Genomic DNA, 23,146 nt, shown 5'->3' with positions numbered 1-23,146 from the left:
TCACGCTTAATGCAGCTAACAACGGATGGCATCAGTTCTGGTCTCACCTTCTCCCTAAAACTACTCCTATCTGTCTCAAGTTTTTCCCTGAACACTTTACGGCCTTTCTCCGCACGGTTTATTTCTTGTTTTAGGAGCTTTAATTGAAAACTGTGCACCGCTTGTTCAGAAAAAATTTCATTTTTAGGAGCGCGAAACCTCAAAAAATCCGGAATTATATCATTGTTAAGGCATTGTTTTAGAAATTCAATTCTAAAGTTCGCTTTTGCATATCAAATTCATTTATGATTTGCATTTCCTTTTTCTCTGCAGCTTTAACTATTGTCGATTGAAATTAGATTTAGAATAGAATTAGATTAAGATTTGAATAAAATTTTGCAGAAGAGGACAATGTGAATTCATTTTAGATCGTTTTATGTCATTGTACAACAAATATAAATTAACCTGACGATGAATGCATAATTCTAAAGCGTTCGTTTTAAAACAGGAAATTTTATTTTTATTTATGAAGTTTTCTCAGATTTACTTAATTCAAAGAAAAAGTTCGATGCCTAACAATGCTAATAATTCAAATTGTATTCCAAAATTTATTGCTGATCACCCGATTTCTGGTTTTTGATTTGTTAACTGAAAATGTTTTGAACTGTTATTGAAAAGGTGTACTGCTATGTTTTTTTTCTTGAAACCGCTTTTTGTTATTATTTCAGATAAAACTGGTAAAACACGATGAGCTCCAAGAAAGACAAAAGTGGACCTTTTATCTCAGGTTTTGGTAACTGGAAACCAGTCTCAACAACCTTACACAACAGAAGGGCGAGTGAAAAACAATCAAGTTAGTTTCTATCGAAAATGAAATTATGAAGTGCTGTTCGTTGCTTATATTCGTGCTCTAACGAAAGTAGCCACCATATGGCATTTTTCCCGGGTAATAGGCATACCTCAAGGGGGTTCGGGTAATAACCAAAGTTGTGGCAGAAAGGCAAAAAAATTGCTGATATAGATTTAATGACATCACGAATGAAGCGTTTACAGGCAAACGCTATCAGAGCTTCGCCGCACAAAGAAAATGTTGTTTTTGAGGGAACAAAATTTTTTTGTTCAGATAACATAATTTCGATGCCCGTGTTCTGTTTTACTCCTTTTTTGATCTGAAATTTTTCCACTTTTAAAAACGAACAGCCACTTTATTTTAAGAAAAAATTGACGAATTTTGAGAAAAAATTGACGAATTTTACTTTCTTTAATATTTCTTCCAAATCTCATGACAGCATATTTGCCTTTAGCCAGCTAGCGTTTATTTTTTTCTATATTAAAAAAAAACACATTATGACAATTTTTTTGAATGTTTAGATGAGAGCGTAGTTGCGAAGGAAAAATTTGCGGTGGTGTTTGCAACCCTTGGAAGTTTCCTTTTAGTTCATGTAAGCTTGTACTGTTTTCTGCGTGGTAAAGTGCAGAAAATAACTTACATCGTTTGAAAACACTTGAAGGACTGGTGCGTGCTCCGTTTTTGGGGAGGGTTTCTTTTTAAGTCTGTAAAATGTACATTCAAATTTTTATAACCATGACAAAATATTTGGTTACACATTTTCATTTTAAGAATCAATTTATAAACATTTGAATAGTTTGGTCCTTAAATTACTAGTAGAAATAACTTGTACTTATTCAACTTTAAGTAGTCAACTTTAAGTAAGTACTTTTTTAGTAAGACTTGTACTTATTAACCTATGGGAACCTATTGATAGGTTGTTCCACTTTCTCGAGAAATTTCTGATTACTGATCGGTGACTCTATTTAGATTGACATATTTAATTGCTCTCAAACGAAGTTTGTAGCAATTATATTAGTCCTGTCGGTCTTTTTTTATGCGATTTTTCGCTTGAGCGATTTTTCGTCTGACGCTTTTGACTTTTCATCCTCAAAAACGGGATAAACAGGTAGCACCCAGCGGGCATTAAGTGCTCTTAGAGCTTTTCAGCTCTTTTTCACAGCTCAAAATGTTTTGGAGACTAATACTTATGGTGTGAAGGGCGGTTCTTAGAGGTTGAGACCCCCCTATTGCCTCCACCCCCCACCGCGCTGTTGCCCCCCAGCCAGTGTTGCCCCCCATCAGCACCCGGTGCACCCCCCCCCCCCCCCCCCGTAGCTAGCTACTGACAAAGCTAGCTACTGATCCTAGCATCGTTTTTGATTCCATACCAAACCCGTACTTTGCTATTTTTTTGAGAATAGTTTCCTCGAACCTATTTCTTTATAAAAAATTTATAGAAAAAATGTTTATGTTAATAATAAATTTGAATAAAAAACGAACATTTCGATTTTTTTTTCATTGTCATTGTAACAAAAAATGGTGCACAATTGAATAAAAAATTTTACAAAGTGTTTATACTTGTGTTTGACTCAAACAACCTACTTTTAAGAAATGAGTTCAAATAACGAATTTATTAAAATATTTTCATATTGAGCTACCTTTGAAACAATTAGGTTATTCATTCGTGGAAATAAAAACAAAATAAACAAGAGTTTTCAAAAACTCTGCAATGTTCTATTTTGCTGGGTGCGTTTATGGTAAAAAATGTAACTGTACTTTAAACTTAAAATAATATTGAAGAGCTTGATAGATCTAGTCGCCAAACAGAGTAACTAATTTGTATATCTTTTTTCTATTGTTCTTCAGATTTATTTCCCTATGAAGAATTTTCATAGATGAAAGCGTTCGTTTTTATATATAAAATTCGTATATAAATGACATTGCTTTTTTCTCTACAGCTTTAACTATTGTCAATTAATTTATAAAAGTTAGATTCAGAATAGAATTAGATTTAGATTGGAATTAAATTTATTTGGTCGAAGACAATGTGAAAAAATTAAATCGCTTTATGTCACTTTACAGCAACTGTAACTTAACGTAACGGCGAATGCATAGATCAGAACCATTCGTTTTAAAACATGAAATTTTGTTTTAATTTGTGAATAATTATATCTCAGAATTATTCAAGTACAATCATTCGATTAGAGAACGTAAATTTTTACCTGTCTGGTTTTATTTGCTTAATTTTTTTTGAAATCCAAAAGAAAACTCGATGCCTAACGCCACCTATGTGAAATTTTTGGCTGATCATCCAATTTCTGGTTTTTGATTTTTTTTATATGATAATATTTTGATCTGTTATTAGAAACGCGTCCTGTTATGTTTTTTTCGTGAAACCGCTTATTGTTATTATTCCAGTATACAGTGCTACAACACCAACGTTTAATAAAGAGCTCTGAAGACAAAAATTTTTTCTTATTAAATGGTCAGTTGCACTATCAAACTTTTTACCTATTTGGTAAAACTTAATACCCCAATTGTTTTGCCTGATTAATCCCTGGAGTGATTAAGCTGGCTAGGATTGGGGAAAATTTTGCACTTAAATTGAAATATGACGTGACTAATGATTCGTAAATTGCAATTCTTGCTCTTAGCGATAATAGGTTTCTTACTAAGTAGATCGATATAATAGCAGTTGCAATTGAAATATGACTAGTTAATTAAAAATTATAATTTTTGCTCTAGTGGTATTCGGTTTTTTTTACTAAGTAGATCGATCTAATAGCAGTCGCAATTTTTCTCAACATTCTGTTTGGCTCTGCGTCAAATTCCACCTTGTCTATCACTCAGCCCAGATAACGGCAACTGACCTTCGGTTTTTTGGTATTATCATTATAAGGAAATAGCTCAATGTAATGCTGGTTTCTTTGCGAAAAACAACTACTTTGGTTTTATCTCTGTTCAATGTTAATATAATCTGATTCATGTAAATATCAGTTTTTTTGAAAAATACTCAATTTCCGTTAGAAGTTATGGTACGTTTTGGCTTGATATATAATAAATGTCTTCTGCAAATTGGAGAATTTCTTCGCTTTTCATATTTTCCGAGAAATCTTAGTATACAGTATAATAATCAGGGACCAAGGACTGTTCCTTGAGGGACCCCCTGGTTAATTGTCGCCTAATCTGAATATATGATTGTTTTTAACGCATTGTTTTCTGTTAGATAGATAAGATCATAGCTTGGTTTTCGGTCCCACACCAACCCCGTACTCGGCTAATTTTCTTAAAAAAATTTCGTGAAAATTTGTTAAAAGCTTTAAACAGTTAAAACAGTTTTATTTTATTCTACAAGTTTGTTTATTGATTCTGTCCATGAAATGACAGTGTCAGTCGACGACCTATTTTTCAGAAAATCAAATTGATTTCTGTTTATTATATGTTCTTCTACATGTTCTAGCATTTGTTAGAGTAGTAACCTTTCGGAGATTTTAGCGAGAGTTGGTGTCACCGAAATCGGTCTGTAGTTCTCCGATTCTACTCTTTTGCGGATCCACTTTTTTTAAATTGGTGCTGCATATGCTTTTTTTAAGGACATCTGTTAAAACATTGTTCCAATTACATTCGTTAATTGCAAACTGTAAGTGTGTTCCAATGGGTTTTTTACAGCATTTGGAAGGCCTTGGGATTAGGAATCCAGGACCCGATGCTTTGTTCTTTGGCTGTTTGTCAGTTACATCATATAACTCTTTCTTATGAATCTAAATGGAAAATCCCATAAAATCAGGTAGCGCCACATTTTCTTACGCCTTCGCATGCACCTAATCTTGAAAAAAACATTTGACTTTTGAGCAACTTGTTTCGTATCTTTTTGAATAAAACTACTGAATTTGGGAATTGTTGTTTTTCACTTCTTCTAGTTTTTTCAAAAATTTTCCTTTTGGTTTGAATCAGGAAGAGTCACAAACATTTGTTTTTATACTGGTTCTCGATTTTCTCTTCTACCGATTAGTGGCATTTCTGTTTATTTTGTATGTATTATAAGCAGAAACAACTGCCTCCTCACAAATATTAAAGAGTGGATGTTTTTCGTTAATAAGGTTCAATAACTCTTTAGATATCCACTTTGGACTTTGTTGTTTCTTCAGTTTTGTTTGCAGTTAAATTGTTCAATATGTTTTCGAACAAATTAAAATACTCGAAATGTGGAATTTGCAGTTTTGTTTATGCATTTGTCTCTAATCTGTTGATGCTATTCTTTCACTTAGTTCAGCTCTAGAGAAATTTCTGGTATCTCTGTAAAAGTTTTGCGCTATACTTTTTTCATCAAGATCTAAAGTCGAAAAAATATTTGTGGAAAATGATCATTTGTTCCAATACTATTTTATGAAAAAGACGATTTTGGTGATTAGTTAGTGATCAATTAGTTTCATTGTTTCCATTTGTGCAAGTTGGTTGACATGTATTTACGATGTCTATCTCATTATTGAAAGCAAACTGTGATACGTTATTTCTTTTGTGGAAAGTAAATAATTGCTAAATGAAGTTCATAGCAATTATTGTAAACGTGTGTCTTTTTTATTAAAAGTTTTTGCTTGACAATTTTGACTTTTACGCCCTTGACATTTTGCGTTTCGCGTGATCTAAAATTCTCTCTCAATTTCAAGCAGCTGAATTCAATTGGCGGCATTTTACTGCTAAAATTCAAATCAAAGTGCCGCCGAAACTGGTGCCATTTTTTACTTTAAATCTTAATAGTGGTATATGTTAACCTCTAATGTGGTTATTTGAAGCCGACAATTGAACTTCTTAGTCCCATTTAGGCTACCCCTCCCTTCCCACGACTGAAGCAGGCTGCAATTGATTAGAGCTCCCACTAGTCGTTCGAGAGCAATTCTTCCGACGTTTAGTCGGTTATGTTTTGAATTGTAGTCTTCGATGTAAATCGTCGATGTAAAAAACGTGTAATAAAGTTTTCTTAAAATGGCTCCTGTACTTCAACCCACTTTGATTCACAGTTTTTTTGAATGCATATCTCTCCTGATATTCCATGTAAAAGTATTTGGTATCCATATTTCTACTCCACCTTCAGATTTTCTCGTGTTTGTTATTTGCGATCCTCATGTTCTTGTGAAAAATTTTACATACGTACGAACTTATGTTAGCCGAGAGTTTTTTTGTAACTTTCGGTTGTTTGTACGTTCCCAATATTGGGCCCCGGATTTGGGTAAAGTAATAAGATAAAATATAATTAGTAGTTGTTTTCTAAAGTTTAAGGGCCAAAACCCTACACATGTTCTGAATTATTATTATTATCTTTTTAAAAGTCAAATAGCTGTAAATGAAGTCTGAGTGACTTTTATAAAAAACTTTTCTCCGTTCTTTTTGAAGCTAATTAGGTACTTTTCAAATTGCTGTTGAATGAGATTGAAGTTGTTATTTATAACTATCAGACGAAGTTTGAAGCAATTATTTTAAACGTGTCTGTTTTATGCAAAATTTTTGTACCGATTTTGCGCTGTTATGCAAAATTTTTTGGACCGATTTTCCGCTTTCGTTCGAGAACAATCTTTGACTTCTTATCGTCTAGCTGTGATGCAGGATACAAGACATCAATCAGTAAACTACTTGAGTTAGAAGACTGCATTATTGTCGGTTATTTCAATGATCTCAAAATTACCGGAAGATACAAGAGGAAACAATATTGCAAGTGAAATAGACCTCTCTAATCATGTAGTACTCAACGAAAATGCCATCACAAGATTAACTGATTCTTGTAAAAGCTCCCCGGACATCAGTCTCGCCAGCTCAAGCTTGGCATTGAACATCGACTGTTGCACGGAGTACGCATTAGGCTCAGAGCATTTACCAATAGCTGTATCCATCACCTGTGAACTCCTCACACACATACAGCACCACAAAAAACTTTCATCAACTTCCGAAAAGCTTACTGGGCAAGTTTTAAAGACAACATTGACTTAAAAATGAAACAACAAAGGCCAACAAATGTCTACCACGCGGAAAAGACATTAAGGAAAGCCATAAACGCAGCGGCCTGCAGGCATATCCCACAAGGAAGAATTTAAAAAAGTGGTTGCAATTTTTCCCAGCGAAGCAGTAAAGCTTTCTGAAAAGAGAAGAAATTCAAAGAAAACACCCAGGGGACCCCAAAATAACGCAACTTAACCTTGAAATAATTAAAATTGTTCAAATTTGGAACCGCAAAAAGTGGATCGAGTTTGTACAAACATTCACTCACAGAGGTGACTGCTCTAAGCTCGAGCACAGTGAAAGGACTTTCGTCAAGTAACGATAATCCCTGCAAATAGAGCCATATATTTGGACGCTAAGAAAACTGCTCCTCACCATGATTCAAGGATGCGTCAACAAGTTCAACCAACAATACACTTCACACCCCTAGAAAAATGGAAAACAGAAAAGAAATAATCTAAGAACAATAAGAAAACTGGAAATAGAGGGCATAATGTTCAAGTGTAACACAGTGAAAAAAGCTATATACACAGTGAAAAAAGCACAAAGAAAAGTAAGGCGCTGGGCCCAGATACGATAGCGCGAATCCACTTGCATCATCTAGGCTCCATAGTGCTGAGATATCTTACTGACAACATAAATCTTTCTGTAAACAGTGCAAAAATCCCGAACATCTGGAAAGTTGGCCTGGTTGTACCCCTACACAAGCCGGGAAAACCCATTAACGACTCTATAAGCTTCAGACCAATTGCACTCCTCTCCCCCATTGCAAAACGAACAGAAAAACTCCTACTGGTTGACTTTATAGAATATCCACTAGAAGAACGTCCGCATGGCTTTAGACCTGAGCCCTCTACAACAACAGCTCTCAACTTTTTCAACAACATTCAAAAAGGCCTTAATCAAAAGAAAACTTGCAACCGTACTCTACTAGTAGGCTTAGACCTCACCGCCGCTTTCGACACGGTTGATCAGAACCTACTACTAAGAGACATACTCGAGGCACCGCTACTGAACAGCGCTTCATCCTGAAAATAGGTCGATTCATACTTACAAAGCAGTTTTTCTTACGTGCAATATAATAAAAAATCAATGTGGAGAAAAGTCAAACAGGGTGTCCCCAAGGTGGTGTATTATCGCCAATGCTTTTCAACGTCTACATGAGCAAGCTGCCTCTACCACCAAAAGATATAAACATCACCTCTGACGCTGATGGTATAACATTAACTAGATCTCACCCACAGGTTGAAAAATTAGGTGACACAATAACTCCATACCTAAATATCTTACACGACTGGCTAGAATCAAGAAAACTTAAGTTATCTGCTGAAAAATCTAGTGCAACTGTGTTCGAAACCTGGAGCAAGGAGGCCAAGTTTGACCCACACCTCACTATCAAAAATTCACCAATACCAATAAACTCCAGAATCAGAGTAACGGGTGTTACTTTTGATAGTATGCTCAATTTTAGAGAATATGTAACAATCACCAAAGAGAAATTAAAAAAGTGCAATAACATGCTGAAAGAGATTTCTGATAGCGACTAGTAATGCACAAAAGAGACACCCTCAGTGACTTACAACGTTATTGGTCGAAGCGGCCTGAACTACAGTGCTCCCATTTGGGCTTCCACAGTTAGCAATGCAAACTGGAACCATCTGCAAACGCAACAAAACAGTGTTATCATACAATTACTGGCTGTGTAAAAATGTCTGACATCAATGACTTACACAATGAGGGTGAAATGCTGCCTGTCAAAGCTCAAACTGAAATGTTAGCAGAGCAATTTCTAGCTGGGAGTTATCAGAGCCGCCGTGCTGATCATGAAACAACCTTTAATTCAGTCTTCGTCTCATGAGACCGACACTAATTGATACTTATAGGGACCGCGTTAAGCAACACAGACAATAAAGAGGAATTAAATCGCAAATAATACAACAATGCGCTCAAAACTATCCACCGGCACACGGTTCATACTCAGCTGAACAGAGACAAGAAGCAACTAGGTACACTTCCCAAAATATAGCAGAAGAAGAGCAAACGTTGACACGAATTGCACGTATCCGACTAGCGCAGCTGAGAACTGGAGACTGTCTCCTGCTAAACTTTTACTTAACTAGGATCTGTAACAATGTTGATAACTGCTGTCCGAAATGTGATGTAGCACCACATGACTTCAACTGCAGTAAGAATACCACGGACCTGAAATTAATTGACCTGTGGGAAAGACCAGTAGAGGTAGCGAAATGGCTGGACTTAATTCCTTCAGTTCTACACTACCGCACTGCACAATAATCCGCCTTCCTTGACCTTTCCCCTGATGTTGACGATGCCCCTCCTGGTCCCCCTAACCCGAGGACCGCATGTCATTCACCACTGCGTAGATGCAGAAAGGTAGCCACACCACAAGCATGTTGTAGATAGGCAGTCACACATTACTACTAAAATACCTGTTATTATTTTGATACAAATGTAATCGGTACCAGTTTAAAACGGCAATAAGCGCTTGTATCCCGCCAAAATTACCGCGAATTGCTGCTCTGTGAAACAGCTACAACAACAACTTCTTATCTTAAGTGGATTTTTCATGTTTGACTTCTTCATTTTGGATTGATCTCAATTGCTCGGATTCCGAAATAAAGTCTGTTGCTAAAATGAAAAGACTGTGGGAAAACGAAGATTGTGGGTGATTTACTGGCCAGGCAGGTATAGATTAGATGGCGGACTCTTGTCCAGGAGGTGACGGCCTCGAACACCGCGGTGGCGCGTTTTTGCACTATCAAATAATTTCTCAGCTCCACCCCCTCTAAATTAAACTGCCCCACGCAATATTTTGGCTTGATCGTATAGTTTTTTAAGTTTTTATCTGGCTCAGTTATTTTTCTTTAGAAAAATTGCAATTAGCACAAAAGTGTTGGGGTCTTTCCCCATTATAGCCCCATCATTGTGTATTTACCATAAGAGAGGCTATAGGTTATCTGAGCACTATGCGGGGGTTATAATGGGAAAGACTAATTTTTACGTGTCTTGTTAAGTTCAAAATAAATTGTTTCAATATTTTTAAGTTTTTCTCTGTTCAACAATATCTTGTTTAAATTGTGTTTCGAAAATTGCTTACAGATCCTAATGTTTGTCGATAGTGTGTTCAAGAAATTTACCTTTTTGTGTCACGATTTTTAAATTGGTTTGATTGTTAGTGATTCAGAAAAGGCCAAAAGATCCACAGATGCAAATTTCTTAAAAATAGAAGTGCAAAATAGATGCAAGCATTATAGAAATTATTTAATTTGCAAGGATTTTAAATTTTTCTAGTATTTTAAGGGACAGATTAAATCCCAAGATATATTTCCAAAATAAGTTGGAAAATTTGTATATGGTCTAGTCTCTAAGTTTGCGATTCGCCGAAAATCTTAATGGCTCTCAAACGAAGTTCGCAGCAATTCTATTAGACCTGTGCGCTTTTTTATGCGATTTTTCGCTTGATCGATTTTTTGTCAACCATTTGACTTTTCGCCCTAATAAACAGGTAGCGCTCGGAGTCTTACGCCTTATCTCCAAGTATGGAATTCACCAAAAGTGTTTTGAGGAGACAATTTTGCGGTGTGAAGGAGGGTTCGTAGTCTAAAAATTTCGACGCCCCTCGTTAACCCCTACTACCGTAGCCAACCAGTCGACGCTCGTTTGAGAGAAATTCACCCGGCGTTGGTGGGTTATTTTTCGGAGACGATGCTTGGATCCCCCCACTTCCTCCTCTCCCTTTTCGTCCTCCCACAACTGCACCCCCGCCCCTCCAAATATTCTTCCCGTAAACCCGCACGCTAGCCCCTACTCCGCTCACCAACCCCCTCATCAATTAACCTACAGCAAAGCTCCCAAAGCCGCAGCTAGATACTGTCGAAGCCAACTAATCGCCAGAAGTTAGAGCAATTCTCCGGCATTAGTCGGTTATTTTTTAATAGCCTGTTTTTTGTTTGAAGTCAATATTGTGTGGTCAAAGTGGTTGGTTTTTTAACACGTGGAAACAGGAAGTGAAGTAATGGTTAAGTGACTCTGCTTGAAGTCTCTGAGAACTTCTGGCGTTTATCGAGAACTGCAAAGTGGTTCGAGATATTAAGTCAGAATTTAGACTTCTGCAGAGTTACTTAACTATGCTTAAAACACGAAACGCGCACGTTTTAAATGAAAACGTCAACGGAAGTCAACTTCTGCCTGAGTAGCAACTTCTGGCATTTTAACTTCTGGCACTGCAGACTTTCGGCATTTTAAAATGTGCACGTGAGTGTTCTAAGTGAAATTGCTGGTGGTTTCGCGGCGTGATTTTCACTCTAATGTTCTAACGAGCCAGAGAACAGGGTTTGAAATCAATTGTTGCTATTTGACTACTGAGTTTGTCCGATAGTTTTTCTCTAAATGGTCTCACTAGCTGGATATTTGCAGTCTAGTTTTCTGGGCGGTCATTGAATGCGAGTTCAATGAAATTATTTTGAATGTTAATTCAGGACTTTTCATGCTATGTTCACCCACTTGTCAGCGACTTTAACCACTCAGCACCTGAATTTGCGTGCTTGATACCATTTGTTACTTTATTCCCTGTGGTTTTTAGGCCAATCGTGATAAATTTTTTGAACATACTCGACTTACATCTCTCCAGAAAATGACTTGAACATTCACGGATTATATATACCTTGATATTGTAAATTCAATTGAAATTCAGCAAAGGCCACCTTAGCTAGATAATTATAGAGCTAATTGGATTGAAAGAATTTTAAATTTGATTCGAAAATGAAGATAGAATTTGAAATCAGAATAGCACTTTTTACCCTAGGTCTTGTCTTTTTAACTAGGGAGTCTCAAAAGTATATCGTGTTTATTGTCAGGTAATCTGCTGTGTATCATGATGATGGAGATGGAATTTCGATATTAATCTGGTATATCATCTTTTGTAAAACATTGTAAAATAAACCTACGCAAACGACCACTATATTAGTTGCCATATGGTTACATTGCAATAAATTTGCTGATATATTTTAAATTGATGACAGCCTTCTTATTACAGGGGTTCCGGGTGTTGAGCCAATTAGAGACTGGGATCCATCAACAGCAACTGCGGGCGATAGCATACCCGAAGGACTGACACCCGAACGTTTCCAAGCAACTATGGAGCACTTAGCAAAGCAAGAAGAAGATTTAGGCAGCATGCCGCCGAGGGTATACGGCTCGCTGCTGGAATGCAACGATAAAGTGTACATGTTAGGTGAGTCATTTAAGAACATTCTTGAAGACTTAAGTCGCAATATCTGCTATGTCTTTCAAATTTGAACACTTAGATTGTGAAATAATATGCCTAGTCGTTAAACGTTTGTGCATCTGGGGAATAGCAAAAATGAATCGTTGTGGCTATTCGAAACCTAACGAGGTAATTGGCTATTTTAATTGTTCGCGGATGATGTTTGAAGCAGTTTGTGTTTGTGTAATTCGCTTTACCGTTTTCGACGTTTACCTCGTGTTTTTGTTATCTAAATTATTCTCTAATTGGCAATCTTAAACGGTTGAACTCACTTGGTGACAGTTTACTACAAAATGTCAAACGAAAACTGGCAAAACTGGTTTCATTTTTCTTTAAATCATACTAGTGGTCTATATTGACCTCTAATAACGTCATTTGAGAGCTGATCCGTCAAGTTGAGCTGATCCCTAACTACAAGTTATCGCCCTCAAATGTTTCGACAGACATTGCAGATTGACATTGGAGAGGTCAACAAAATTTGTTGCTTCCATTCTTGTTCATAACTACGTTCACCTACTTAAAAAAATCTTTATAAAAAGCTTGTTTTGACCAAGCCACATTTGTTTAAAATGTTTTTCACTATAACCGTTAATTTAACAACAAGGTTGGAAACGCTTCATCGAGGGCTCTGCGGGGGTGGTAACTAAAACTCGAAAATTTGTCAACTAAAAACTTGCAATTATTTGTGAGCTTTTTTACTTTAACGTTTTGTTGCTCTATGTATTCATGAAAACTTACCTTCAGTTGCTGTTCAAATTTCTAATCCTCTTAAATTGAAACTATTAAATTTAGATCACAAATATATAAATATAGGCTGTGATCTTTGCAATCGAATGCAATTTTGCACGAAATCGCATTGCTCTAATGTTGTCCAGTAAATATAAATATCGTTTGGTGTACCTTTGAAAATCCTCCATTGGCGTCAAGTTTAATTCGCACGTGTATAAATATAGGCTGCGATCTTTACTTACAGTTGGATGCAAATTTGCACGAAATCGCACTGCTCTTATGTCAAATTTCAGAGCATGTACGATGAGTTATTTTGAGCATGTATAAGTTATTTTGGACAACAAATTGATTGCCAGCAGATGGTTCTGGAAAAGGCTCTTTGTACTCTTTTTTTGCTGAAAGACTGTGCAAATCTTATCTGAACATCTTTCTCTGAATTTTCACTAGCTTTTGGCTGTTGGGCAAATCAGAAAACCAAACGTTCGAAACGTAAATTAGCACTGATAAAAGCTAACTCTAGTGATAGAAGGGTATTGCACTTTTCTTTTCTAGTACACTAGATTTTAAGGAAACTTCCTGGGTTGAATCACTTAGTCTCGTTTTTCGACAAAAAATCAAATCGGTCAGAGAAAATTGCACAAAGACCAACAGGACTAAAATAATTTGCTAGTCTTTGTTTGAGAGCTTTCCAAAGGTCACCAATAAACCTAATTTAGAATTCTGACTACTTCATAGGGTGCTGCCCGTCTTACCCAAATCTATCGATTCGGACATTATAAAAACATGTAAAGCGTAGCAAGTGTTAGCAAAACTTAGTTTGACTGAGCTCTTTATTGCCCGATCTTTCATTAGAAACAGCGTACTAATTGTGTTCAAATCTAGGGTGTAAAAAGTCTAAAACCAAATTCTCGCTACTTTGAATGTATAGGGAAAACAAAAATTTGCCCTGTGCGCCCCTATTTGGATATTAATGTTCGTAGTTTTTACCAAATGGACCTGTTTTGTAATTTGAAAGCAAAAAAGTATATACAATTACTATCGTTTAACTGTCCATGTTTAGGAGGAACAGATCTCACTGGTCAGCCTTTGAATACTCTCTTTATGTCTGAGGACCCACTTACTGACTGGTACCAGTTGCCTCCCTTCAAAGCCCCCAAAGCTGGAATGTCCACGCACGTAGTAGATGGAAAAATATTCATATTCGGTGGATCCAACATAAAACAGGCGGGCGACAATTCTGTAGAAATATTTGACACCCAGTCACAAAAGTGGTCACAAGTAAGTATTGCCGTTTTAAATGTTTTATATCGAATAAGAGGAACTATTGGTCCTTTGCGTTTCTTGCTTTATTCGGGTACTTTTTTATGTCACATAGTTTTAGAATTTTTGGACATTTGTTTTGAACTGGCTGACGTGTGCAAATGAAAAAAAAAACGTAAACGTGATTCTGTACAAAAACGCGACCTGTGTGAGATAAACTGGTTGTCATTTTGTGTTGCTTCAAACCAACATTTGAATGGTCGAACTAATGCAACTGGCGCACGCGATTTGATGCCTGCTATCCGAAGAAGAGAATGTTCTGAAGAGAAATTATAAACTTTTTGTCAGAAGAAAAGATTTTGTAGTCCAATTGCTTTCCGTAGGTGTTACGAAGTGCATTTAGTGTATGAGTGTATTTATATGTTTGTAGGGAAAGACGATTCCTGGTGACACGTTCACGGGTGGTCGAACAGTGATGCACAATGGGCTAATCTACCTCATCGGCGGCATTAGAGATGGAGTGTCCTCCTGCCTCAATACCATTATGGCATACAACCCAGAGACCGACACCTGGAAAATGCAGGGCTTCCCAGAACTCAACTACTACAGATACGCTACCACTCTAGTACTGAAAAATAACCTGTAAGTAAAATAAATTTGTAAATGAGAAGTTAATTTATCCTCGCTTGCAAAACATAAATAAATTAAAGAAATACAGGTTAACAAAAAATAAATTAAAGAAACAAAATTAAAATATTAAACTTAGAGCTAGGGAAGGACACGCGACGAGGTTGTTCGAACTACTTCACAGCGTGCCCAGAAGGATACATCATGGACGATAAGCTTTTTTAATAGCCCAACAGCGATAGCTGGGGCTATTATTGGCCTTCTCTTGGTTTTTTACAATTCAAAGAATTTGAATTGTATTGGGGCGCTGTCTTTTTTTTAAAGATCTGTTCACACATTTTCATGATTTTTGAAGTCAAATTGGAGTGGTGATTTTGGTCACGCCGAAACAGGAAATGGAGCGAAAAAGCGAGTGGTTTTGCGGCGTGAATTTTGTTCGCTCTAATTTTAAAGTAGTGAGAAAACGTTGTTTGAACAAAAATTCGGTTTCTCGGTAGTGGTTTTTTGTTCACATGCGGCAATTTCATTCTCATTTTTACTTTTTTTTCGGTTTTTTGGATTTTCTAAATAGTTTTCCCAATCCATTCACAGCTCATTCTGGGCCTAGTTTTTTGTTAGATTCAAAATTACATATCCCACTAGTGGTTTTTTGTTCTCCCTAGCAGCATTTTGACATTGATTTTCTGTTTTTGTTTTTTTCACCTGATTTTTTTAGAAATGGTTTTCCCAATTCACTCATTGTCCGTTCTAGGTCTCGTTGTTTGTTAAGTCACGACTTGTCCTGGTATGTTTATAGCTGCGAAGCTGTAAGCTGAGCGTAGCTATATTGCGGTGCTCTTGGTTTTTTTTTGTTTCGTCGTCTGACGCTTTATTTTCGTTTTACATTTATTCTAGAACATTCTGTCTCGTCACTGCTTAAATGGCTTTTTCGCGCTTGATTTCACGCTTTCTGTCTGCGTGACCTAAATTGCGGTTATTCAGAAACAGAATCTGTTCCTAAAACAAAGTTGATTGTAAGAACACAGAATTTATGGTCCGACAGCCGAGTGGTTAAGGCGACTGGCTGTTAATCCGGAGATCGCCGGTTCGAGACGCGACAGGGAAACTTTTTTTGCACCCAAAAACAACCTCCTTTGAAATAAACTTGTAAGTTTTATAGGCGGCGGCGATAACTATTATCAACTCACTTCTGTATCTTTTTCCATCTGTATTTTACGGCACGCAAGTCTATTTCGCAGCTATTCCGGCAATCTGCCGGCTATGTTTTTTTATTTCGTCGTCACGATTTTTGTTACGACCATATGACGTCACAACCACTTCAAATCAGGTTTTTGTTCATTCGTTCATGTAATTTCAACTGAAGTGCGTGTGTGACGTCATTTTTCGCTCTTTTTGGAGCGAGTTTTTTTTGTTCATTTGCGTGATTAAATTTTTGGTCACACTTGACTTACCTCACTCTCAAAAATGACTTCCTCTCTTGAAATTGACTTTTATTTACTTTAATTCAAAGAGATAAGGTCAAATGGATGTGTGTCACTCTAAATGAAGGTTATTAGAGAGCAGCTAATAGAGGTAGCAAAACTTTACAGATTTTTATTCAAAATATAACATATCAGCCTTCAATGAAAAGACGAATTTTTTTGGTCGGTCTTTTTTACTGTTTTTTGAGACTGCAGATCTACGAGTCTATTGCGGCTATTTTCTGGCAATCTGCTAGCTATGTTTTATATTTTTTTAAATCAGAATTTGATTCAAAGTTACATGAAAAAACTTAAATAATTATAACTCAGTACTGTTTTCCGGGTTCCATGGCATACCAAGAGTTGACTTAATTGAACACACAGACTTCGATCAGTATTAGAAGAAGAAATGAAATTGATAAAAATGCAAGTTTGAAGAGAAAAACTGCTAGAAAACGTTTTTAGAGCGTAGAAGAATCAAATATTGACAGCAGAACTCGAACCGGGGTGCCTTATACGAAGGCACCGCCACTATTTTTCGTCTGTTTTCCTTATTTTGTAAAAGCAAGGAAAACAGGGTTTCAAAATTAGTCCAAAAAACTTCGAATAAGTTCATCATTAACAAGAAATCTTTTAAATTGTTAGCTAATTGAGATTTGGCTAACGATTGAACTCCCGCTGGAATATTTTTCGATAGAATGTGAAGCCTTATCCTAAATAATTCTAAATAACTTATTTGGAGATGACTTAAAGTATTTTGAAGTAAAAAAATCAGCAGATACTAATGACTGCACCACAGCTAACGAGTTTAAATTCATTCACTTTCAAGTTGTAAAATCGTCAAGCACATTGAAAGGGAGTAATATTTTTTTATAGCTACAGATCGAAATCTTCCCTTGACAGCTCTTGATTGCCTAAAATAGATATCTTCAGTCTTATGAACTGTGGACGAAAACTTCACCATCAACTATGGAATTTTCATGCAACGATGGATTTCACCATCAACGATGGAATTTTCATGCAAAATATACAGTCTACTTAAACAAAATTTTTTAGAGCATCGCTGTAATTTATTTGTCTTTGGAATAACGAAATTTTTCTGAATGCATCTTGAAATCGTGAAACAAAGTTCATGAACTGTCCAGGGGTTTGTTTCAAGTTTTATCTTAGTAACGCTTTTTGGACGGTTTAATTATACGCATAATTTGTCTGCATATCTTCAATAGGAGCAAATTCTGAAAAAGGTGTACATCCATATAGTAAAATGCCTTATTGAAATATTGGCCTTATATTCATTTGATATATATTTTATAATAGGGGAACGTAGTGTCTCAGCTTGGACACTATTCCACATTGTCTACTGAGTTTCCTGATAATGTAATTTACATGCTGCTTGAATGATAGATTTTTGTCAATTACTACGCCTAGATAACGATATGAGCTTTCTATTTTCACTTCAACGCTGTTTAAAACAAGGGATAACTAGAGGAACTTCTGAGTGATATGTTAACATGTGTTGTTTTTTTGATATTTAGTTAAGCCTGTTGCTATCGAGCCAATTGGAATCAGATTACATGTCTGCTGTTAGTTCTTCGGGGGAGCCCTTGATGGCAGTCATGATTTTGTCATCAGCAAACTGGAAAACATCGCTGGTCTTATGCCCGAGTGTTAGATCATTTACGTAGAGAAGAAATAGGAGAGAGCCTATGACCCTTGCGGTATCACATAATTATCTGGTTTGAAAAAACGACATTGCAGGAAGCAAATTGCATCCTATCCTTTATATTGCTGTTGCAACATTTTTTGCATGTTCCTCTAATCTTAATGAAATCTAGCTTTCTTAACAAAATGGCGTGATCGATGCAATCGAGGGTTTTCGATAAGTCCATGGGTAAAGTGGTCTTGTGATTTTATTCATAGTTTTCGCTCAATTTTTCCGTGATTTCTGCAATAGCGTCGATTGTCGAATGCTATTTTCGAAACCCAAACTGCTTTTTTATGCAAAAGATCAAAATTTTCTGCAAATTTGCTTTTTGCAGCACTTTACCATGAGCAGAGAAATCGGACAATAAATTTTCAAATCGCTTTGAAACCACCTGCTTGAAGTGGTATTATAATTGATCGCTTCAACTGCAATGGGAATACCTGTTTGGAATGAATTGCCGATAATACGACTAAACAGGCGCTATCTGTTAGGAACAGCTTTTATGAATCACATTGCTTTCATAGTCCGCACCAGATGAGGTTTTGCTATCGCAATCGTCAATGATGTGTTCTGTTTCCAAAATAATTATAGGTCTCTGTCAAATTGGAAAGTTCTAACTGTGCAGGACTGATATTTGGTTCTTCTATAACGCCATGCAATGTCTCGGCAATATTAGAGAAGTGATCAATTCGACGAGCATCAGTGTTCTTACCTCTCAAGTAATTCAAGCTTTAATAGATTTTTTAATCACCAGTTCATACATAGAGTTTCCAGAAGTAATGCATTTTTCTCAGGGTTTTGAGTTCATTTTCTACACGTACTCTTGTTTTTTGAAAAATTGGAGATGCTGTGGGTGCTCGCTTTTTATCCATTTTCTGTGCTCTTGGTTCCGCTTATTTATCAAATTATTTTTTGTGTTAGTGAAGTATTTTGGTCGAGAGGAGAACTTTGATAGAGGTACGTTTTATCGAGGCAAATTTGTTTGAAACGTCGAGGAAAGTGGAATGAAAAGACCCGAATCTATTTATTTCGTTAATGTTTAGAACAAGGCACTAATAAAAGAAATTGGTGCTTTCTTCTGCTTTTACGTAAAGGGTGTCTCTGAAAGTAATAGATTTTCTGGAAGTATCGTTCTTTGATTTGAGATCCGCTTGAAAGAGGACAGGAAAATGATCACTGTAATTTTCAAGCATTTGGAGTTTACAAAGATCATCTCGTAATCAAAATTTTTGCGGATAGCATGACCTAAACCTGACCCTCCGTTTGAGGCAGGACGAGTTATTTTGTTGCTTAAGAGGTTGCATTCGTTTGTTTCTATAGTTGTTAGATATCTTTGAGATGCATCGTATTGCTTTTTTTAATGTCTATATTGATGTCTTCAATAATTAAGAGAGGCAAACTGTTTGATAAACTTTTGAAAAACTGATCAACTCTCGATAAAAAGCAGTTTTGATTTCTCGGTGTCTGATAAACATAGCGATCAAAAGTATATTACCATGGTAGTCGACCTTTAGGAGCAGGCCCTCTCCAAACGGAGAGTCAAGTTTATCAACAACTTAGACATAATTCAAACTTTGTATCATAACTTCTCCTCCACGAGTGCCTCTAGGTTTGTTAAACATTGTAAATTCGAAGAGCGAAGCAGTTGGGTTCATCATCAGGATTTAACCATCTTTTAGATTTGTGGAATTTATTGCTGATTTAGTATAAGTGCTTGTAGTTCTTCAGTGTTATTTGAGAGAAGGAGTGTTAATATGTATTACCTTCAGAGTTTTCAGCACGAAAAGTATCATTGGAATAGATTTGCTTATTATTGCAGCACAAATTTTAGAATTTGGAGACCCTGTTGGGGTTATCAATACTCATTTGATCAATAGCGCTTTTAAGGTTAACTATGGCGTAGGAGTGCAGGTCTCAAGCAGTAACTGAAGCTTTTTAATAAGTTTATCACGACAGGTAGGCTAAATTTCAGATTACACTGCTTATCGACATCTAGCTGTTGATTTTGCTGCACATTAATGGGACGTGGGAACGCGTTTATAAGTTTCACTGAGACAGAGAACTAAAACGATATAAAAACAGTTTTAATCATACGTTAGTGCAAATTGACAATAAATTAACTAAAGTTAACAGAGAAGATGTTGACTTCCTTTTTGTGGCAAAATTGGTAACAATTTTTGGATGAAAAAAAAATTGTTCAAAAGTAATTTCAGTTTCAATAATCAATTGTTGTTTAGCTATTTAAAGTTTTGTGAAATGAATGCACAATTTGTAAAGCACTTTTGATATGTTCTTTAATGGTAACAAGACGGCTCTGCGAGACTGAGTAGAACAGAATGTTCGAACATACATCTCAAGTTTGTCAAAAAGTGTCCTTTGTTCTCAAAGGAAAATTTCTTCGGAATATCGATTTTTGGAAGCTCAAATCCAATAATTTTTTCCTTAGTTTCCTTGCGTACGATATTTTTTATTATGAAAGCTGAAAATTTGCTTTAATTCTCCTAGATCATTTCGGCTTACTAGACTCTTTAAGTATCTTAGTGTGCGATTAACCGAAATTATTTTTGAGACAAATTCTTTGTCTGAAGTGTGGTTCTTATAGTTTGACCCACCATCACCACACACACACACACTTCGCGCCTACCCTCACCCCTCTCTTCGCCCCTTACCCCACAACCTCCCTCCACTTCACCCGCACCCAATCCCCCCCCCCCCCCCCCCCGCAAAACGTTTCAACCGCTACCCAGAGCCTCCCGCGCCCCTCCACCGCCGCGTTCACCCACGTCCCTTAGCTAAAGCTAGCCTCTTAACTAGCTAGTTACGAAGCGAGGCGCTCGCCAGCCATTTGAGAGCAATTCCCCCTACGTTAATCGGTTATGTTTAGCTGCTCTGGAACGATGTTTGAAATAACTATTGTAGTCGTGTGTCTTTTTCTTATGCAATGTTTTGACTGCATTAACATCGAGCCCACGCCAGTTGTTCAAGAGCCATTAACCCGACGTTTGTCTTTTATATTAATTTTGACTATTGAGTGCACTCATTCTCAATTCAAATGAGGCTTAATTTAACCGGGGACAGTTTTCTCTTCAAGTCAAATAGAAAGTTAGGTGACATTGATTCACATCTACTCAAACGGTTATTATTTAGCCGGTTTGTACTTTTCGTTGCTCAGTCTTGTGCCTTTTAATAGAAATCTTGATGTTTTGTGTGGCTCTTATCTACAATATGGCGGATGGCTTCTTACATATATTCTCTCTTGTTTCAGACTATACATATCAGGTGGGAGAGAGGGTAAGCTGCCTTGTGATGGGGTGGAGTGCTTCTCTTTTGACGATAACAGAGTGTCCCAACTAGCCACCTATCCCTCTAAGAAGGTCTTCTACCAGGAGTTCCATAGACCCAAGGATTCGGACTTCTACCTGTTCGGAGGCATGGACTATCCCTCCACTTCACCCAATGCTGCCTCCGAAATGTACAGGTGAGCACTCTCGAAGTCTTAAAAAGGCACAAACGGAAAACATCCAAATTTTCTTATCGTCGCTTTTTCATTGCAGAAAGGTGTCAGAGTAGTGTAGTCAAATGAATTAGCTTTGATGTTGTAAATTACAGCGATGATTGAACTTTGATGTGTACTGTCCGAACGGCGACTTCTAGAAGTTGTTTTTACTGAAAGATATTGGAGTTATTCTCAACTCTTTACGATGCTGTACATCTTCAGAATTCGTAATGAAGTCAGCTTGCCGAAGAAAAAGCGAAATAGATACATAATGAGGTAGAAAACATATTTTAAAGCTGTATATAGAATGTTGACCTCACAAGCAAACTATATTGATTCGAAAATGAACCGAATACAATTCATCATTCCAGAGGCGCGTTTTCTATCATTTTATGTACTTTATGATAGGTATGACATCCGTGGGAATGAGTGGGAGAGGATGCCTGACATGCACATGGGTAGGGCAGACATGGGAGTTGCCTGTTACAGGGACAAACTATTTGCCATTGGGGGAGTCACTGTCAATGCTAGAGGACAGGTACTTAACACACGTTGCCTATACATTTAAAAAATAGATCTATTCACACACCAACCACCCTTGCTGTTCCCCAAAAAGAAATTGTTATATTGCACCCAACTGTAAAAATAGCACGTTTGTTAAACATTTTTTTCATCATCAACAATTGTTCTTGTGGTCAACCAACTTAAATTTGAGGGACAAATAGAGCGAAGCTTAGTTTACCAAATGCAGTGCATTCATTTCATAAAATGACTCAGTGATTCATTAGATTGAGGTTAAATTGGCCGAGAACATTTTTCCAAAATTTCTACGTTTAACCTCATTGTGATATTCTGTTTAAGGTGGAGCCAACTAACCAGATAGAGGTATTTTCGCCCGAAGAAAGGATCTGGTACAAATTCAAAAACACAATGCCCACTCCGCGCTTCTCTCCCCATGTATTAGAATACAAACACAAGCTATTTGTCTATGGAGGCTTCGACAAAAAGCCTTGCGGTGCTCTGGAGAGGCTGGAGGCACGTTAAACATGGTTTGCGGTCTCATCTACAATAACATCTGGCAGTAGAACTTTTTAATTAAAAATCAAGATATTCAAAACAAACTACTTTGCTGCTCAAATATGTAAATTTTTCTTTCCCGTGTAGCAGTTATCCTAATGATGAGCGGATTTAAATCTTGCTAGTTTATTCGTATCGTTTTTGGGCTTTGAAAAGGTGGTTCGAAGTTAAAATGGAGTTACTCGTCCTTTATCCTAACCAAAACCTCTAAATAGATTATATACGAGTTGAGACAGAACGCTCCAAAATAATATAAAAAACCCTAAAAATAAATTCATTTAACACCCTCGAGATGCCTTATTTGTGGCTGTGCTAAATTGTGAAGTACAACTATTATTTTTGTGCTATAATTAAGGCTTAGGCAAGCCTTCCCTCATTTCTATTCAATTTTAATCGAGTGCTCATACTCTGAGTATGTTTATTAACGTGATTTATTTTCTGGCTTCTATTCTTTAAAGAGAATTAATTCTAAAGATTGATTTCAAATTTGTATAAATTTTATAATTTTCATTAGTTGACTGATTGTACTGTAGCTGTTTTTATTTTAAGTTTCTCTTGCAAAAGTTTGCTGAAAGTTTTAAAGATAAATATCTATGTGCAAAAAATACGTGGCCTTGAAAAAAATGGGCCTTGAAAAAATCATGGTCTTGAAAAGGGGCTAAAACTGTGAACGACCTATTTCGGACTTGTTTCTCTGACTTCA

General features: G+C 36.5%; 1 protein-coding gene across 1 annotated transcript; it reads left to right on the top strand.

Annotated features, from left to right (window-relative positions):
• Positions 1 to 686: 686 nt before the first annotated feature.
• Positions 687 to 22,975, top strand: LOC142344175 (kelch-like protein 40). The gene is made up of 7 exons (XM_075395707.1): positions 687 to 832; positions 11,859 to 12,056; positions 13,879 to 14,096; positions 14,509 to 14,720; positions 21,136 to 21,348; positions 21,775 to 21,904; positions 22,228 to 22,975. The coding sequence occupies exons 1-7, from the start codon at positions 727 to 729 to the stop codon at positions 22,408 to 22,410; spliced, it is 1,260 nt and encodes a 419-aa protein (XP_075251822.1). The 5' UTR covers positions 687 to 726; the 3' UTR covers positions 22,411 to 22,975.
• Positions 22,976 to 23,146: the final 171 nt, after the last annotated feature.

This window comes from Convolutriloba macropyga, chromosome 8 (genome assembly GCF_964194025.1).
Source record: "Convolutriloba macropyga chromosome 8, txConMacr16.3, whole genome shotgun sequence".
Lineage (NCBI taxonomy): Eukaryota > Metazoa > Xenacoelomorpha > Acoela > Convolutidae > Convolutriloba > Convolutriloba macropyga.
Note: the sequence above shows the minus strand (reverse complement) of the source record. Positions and strands in the feature narration are given on the sequence as shown.